We start from the raw sequence: 4,408 nt of genomic DNA, 5'->3' as shown, positions 1-4,408 counted from the left end.
CGCTTAAATCCTCCAGCACTTGCTGTTGCACAAGAAAGTATGCATCTGAATTCTACAGGGACTTCCGCAGTCCTTCGGCTTCTTGCCGCAGCACAGCCGACTGATGCCTTCAGCTTGTAGCTGAGACTGAAGAAGCCAAAGTGATTCAGGCAGCGAGTTTGAAGAGCTTGTGCCAGCGGTACTGGCCAGTAACTCAAACACTACATCAACGCAGGACTATGGGGTTTTCTCACTGTCTACAAGATCATTTTTATCACCTTTCTTGGAGACCAACAGGGCCGTCTCACTATCTTGAACCTTATTTGCATTACTTTCTCTACCATTGCATAGTGGGGTGCTCTTCTCCAATATTCTATTCGCATACTACAAGAGAAACAAGCAAACACATCACGGGTGTAGCATGTAGTATAGGAAACTCATTTTGGTAAACCGGTTCAGTAGTAAGGTGGATAGGATAACAACAGGAAACAAGCATATATCTATGTACTATGGTCACTTTATTATCCATATCATTATAGTTTACGTTGCCAAATCAAGATAGAGACACAGTTCAACTCATATATTTTTAAGACACAGCAGCATAGACAGAATATAAGTGTGAGAAACTACACAACATTGGCAACACTTGTAATGTGCATCACACGAGAACATAATTGTTTGGGACAATTTGATTTATGCCCCTAGTTGTGACCCCCTCGTCTGTTTTACCCCTAGTTTGAGAAAGTCACCGGTTCTGTCCACACCACTTTGGAATTCTTTCGTTTTTCCCTTCCGTCATGGCTCCGCTTGGTCAGCGCCGTTTGACCACATACGGCGCTCCGTTTTGGTCATTTTTGCCCCTGTGTCCCCAGCGCTGATACCATTTCGTCCTCCTCGAGCTCACGTGCAGAAACAAACAGAGAGTGGGAGAGCTCATGAAGAACGGGATCGAGAGCCGCCGTGGGAGAGGCTCGAGCGGGAGGAGAAGATGCGGACGACAAGCTTCCCGTCATCATACTCCTCGACGGCGGCTGGTTCTACTGCCGCAGAGGTAAGTGGAGCACTCCGTGGGGATTTGGGGATTTTCTAGGGTTTCAACCATTTAACCCCCTCATTCTAGGGTTTCTCTGATTTGGGGATTTTTTTGCTCTTCTTCTGATTTAGATCGATGGGATGGGGATTGTGGAGCTCGCCTCGGAGTACCATCACCCAGACGAATCATTTTCTGGCTTGGAGCCTAGATCTAAGCACCGTTGCCCTGGACATGGTCTAGTTCCTGGTCGTCTGGTGGCTTGGGGAGGGGCTAGCACGGGCCGACGATTTTTGGGTTGCCCTCTTGATGTAAGTAGCTGCTTGTCAATTTGGGAGGTTGTTGTTATTTTGAAATTTCTAATTTTGTTCATCTAATTAGTTGCCAGATGAGTGCAAGTGGGTGGTTTGGGTTGACCCTCCTCCTCCACTGCGTGTGGCCCTTGCATTTTAAGATCTATGTGCAGAGATTGAACGCAACTGGATCAAGTCTCACAAATTGTAGAGGGAAAATATGGAGCTATCAAAGAAGAACCGTGCTTTGAACAAGAAACTGAAGGAGAGAGATGAGATGCTCAATGTTTGGGCAGTGTTTTTTAGTGGAATTGTTGTATGTGTTGTAGTTGTGGCTTTATCAGTGTTATCACAGAATCAAGCCACTAAGTGAAGCAAGTATGTTTATTGTTGTTGTAGTGCAGGATATGGATGAACTTTGTAATGTACCAATCCTAATGTAATGCTATTTGGTGTTCTAAATTTCTGCAGTTTGGTTCTTGTTGGTAGATGACTAGGGAGATGACCAAATTGTCGTCGTCGACGAAAATTTGGTTCTTATTGGCAGATGACTAGGGAGATGACCAAATTGTCGTCGTCGACGACAATTTGGTTCTTATTGGCAGATGACTAGAGAGATGACCAAATTGTCGTCATCGACGACAATTTGGTTCATATTAGCAGATGACTAGAGAGATCACCAAATTGTCGTCGACGACGACAATTTGGTTCATATTGACAGATGATCAAACAACTTCAAATTAAAGCATGACATAGCAAGCATCACATATGATCAAACAACTTTAAAATAAAGCATGACATAGCCAGCATCTCAAACAGTAGTTCAACAGCAAGTGAAAATACTAGTTCAACATCCTGACATCTCAAACAGTAGTTCAACAGCAAGTGAAAATACTAGTTCAACATACAGTCATCTCAAACAGTCACCAGCAAGTGCAAATGAAGACCTAAAACTTGAGTTTTTTGCTCCTGGTGTTCTCAGCTAGATTGGGGGCTAGCCTTGTTTTGCTCCTGGTGTTCTTTGCTGGGTTGGGGGCTAGCACACCAGGAACTTCAATTGTTGTTGTCTGCTTCTTAGCTGGAGAAGCTCCTCTATCTGCTGCCTTCTTATAATTCTTTCTTGGGCTGTGAAAAGTGCAAGCATGTCACATTTCATATGATAGTGCATGAAAACAAACATATATACAAAAACATACACAAACATCACCTGATTATAGTAGCTTGTGTAGATGTTGGTGTTGGCTCTATAGGTTGCTCTTGTGGTGGATCTTCTGAATCTGTTCCATCATCTACTTCCACTGCTGCCACTTGCACTGCTGGCTCTTCTGCATTCTCAGCTCCCCAATGTCATCTTCACCAAAGGCTGCATCAACTGAATTTTTGCATTTGTTGGCATGGTGTCCTCGTCCTCCACACCTGCCACATTTTTTCCTCCTAGGACCTAGTCCTTTTCCTTCAGTAGTGGACCTAATTCTAGTTTTCCTCGTCCTGCTAGGTTCTCTGTTTTGAACTGGAGCAGAAAGTTTAAATCCTGGATTCACAATTTCCCACTGTTGCTTCCCTTCCAAAGCTGGAAGGTTGTCAGCATAAGTAGCTCTGAATTTCTCAACAGAATAAAACTTGTGCACATACTGATCTATTCCACTGGCTTCACCTCTAAGAGAAGTGATAAAGAACAGAGTATGGATACATGGCTTACCAGTTACTTGCCATTGTCTACAACTACAAGACCACTTCTGTAAGTCAATAGGGTACCTCCATTCTCTTTTTTCTCTATTAGTAGTAGTAACTTCAGCTTCTGTTGGGCTTCTCCTAATCAAACTCATCTCTAAACCTTTTGTTTTTGCCATTAAGGCCTTCATCACAGATGGAACAATGAGATGGCCTTCAAAATGATCAATGGCAATCCTATTCCTTATATCAATTTTTTGCATAATGTACTACCTGATCTTGTCACACAAGTCAACTATGTGGAGCACCTTGTATTTCTTGATCCTTGAGTTGAAAGCTTCAGCAAGGTTGTTGTTCACATAGTCTACCTTGCAAATGTCATTGATGTGTGCTCTAGCCCATATTTTTGTGTGATGCTCCTTTAAATATTCTTTAACTTTGGGCCTACTGTGCAACTGATTCAGATGATAGTTGTGCTTTTTAATGTTGTATGTAAGTGAGCATGGCCACAAATTCTCATCATAGAACTTGCCTTTGAATTTCTTGCTGAAGTTTTGAGCCAAATGCCTCATACACTCGCTGTGCTCCACCCCAGCATATACATAATCAATAGCTGTCTCCAATCCTTTGCATGCATCAGTATGTATGACTAAACCTTCTGGATGTCCTATTACTTTCTTCAGTTGTTGGAAGAACCAAGTCCAACTCTCAATTGACTCTGCTTCTATGACACCATAGGAAATTGGAAATAACCAATTGTGTGCATCAAGGGCACAAGCAGAAACAAGCTGGCCCCTGTACCTACCATTCAGTGGTGTTGCATCCACAGCAAGGTAAGGCCTGCACCCCTCCAAGAAACCTATCTGACATGCCTTGAAGCACACAAACACTCTTCTGAAACACTCCTTGTGCAGTTTCTTTCACCTCAATGAGTATTCCACAGTGTGCTTGTCAATTTCAACTACACTGCCTAGTGATGTTCTCTCAACTTCAGCCTTGAATGAATAAATCAGATTGAAACTATCACTGTACTTGCCAAACATCTTATCTAGTGCCATCTCTTTACCAAAATAACACCTACTATATGGCACCTCCACTCCATACTTCTCTGTCAACCTGTGTTGAATTTCCTTTGGACCTATCCCTGGATTTTTTTTCTAATCCAAGCCATAGAAGCATCTGCTATCCATCTTCTCTTTGCAGCCCTCAATCTCTGAGATATGTTAACACTTGGACAGTTGTGAGGGTAAGGGTTGACCTTAATCTGTTAAAAAAGAACAAGCAATTAGTACATGAAACATAAATTTTGAACAATAATTATAAAAAGGAAAATAGAAAATGCATTAGTACCTGAAATAATGTGCTTCTCCTCATTAAAGAGGCACGCAGCCTCCACTTACATCTATCAGAGGCACATTTTACAGTAAACCTTCTT

At 42.4% G+C, this 4,408-nt stretch overlaps 1 protein-coding gene across 1 annotated transcript; it reads right to left on the bottom strand.

The window, feature by feature from the left end:
- Positions 1-2,591: 2,591 nt before the first annotated feature.
- On the bottom strand, positions 2,592-4,031 carry LOC147980623 (uncharacterized). Its single transcript, XM_087515687.1, has 3 exons — positions 3,898-4,031; positions 3,247-3,813; positions 2,592-2,958 (listed from the first exon to the last, which is right to left on the bottom strand). The coding sequence occupies exons 1-3, from the start codon at positions 4,029-4,031 to the stop codon at positions 2,592-2,594; spliced, it is 1,068 nt and encodes a 355-aa protein (XP_087371813.1).
- Positions 4,032-4,408: the final 377 nt, after the last annotated feature.

This window comes from Triticum urartu, chromosome 3A (assembly GCF_056163025.1).
Source record: "Triticum urartu cultivar PI428250 chromosome 3A, HENAU_Tu73, whole genome shotgun sequence".
NCBI classification, from domain to species: domain Eukaryota; kingdom Viridiplantae; phylum Streptophyta; class Magnoliopsida; order Poales; family Poaceae; genus Triticum; species Triticum urartu.
The sequence above is the reverse complement of the archived record's forward strand: the minus strand, read 5'-3'. Positions and strand labels throughout refer to the sequence as shown.

Excerpts from the sequence above, each read along its gene's own strand:
- LOC147980623 (XM_087515687.1), bottom strand. The coding sequence starts at position 4,031 with ATGGCACTAGATAAGATGTTTGGCAAGTACAGTGATAGTTTCAATCTG. Across the intron at positions 3,814-3,897 it reads ACTGTGGAATACTCATTGAG|GCCTTACCTTGCTGTGGATG; the intron begins GTGAAAGAAACT and ends GGAGGGGTGCAG. Across the intron at positions 2,959-3,246 it reads GACTTGTGTGACAAGATCAG|AGGTGAAGCCAGTGGAATAG; the intron begins GTAGTACATTAT and ends CACTTCTCTTAG.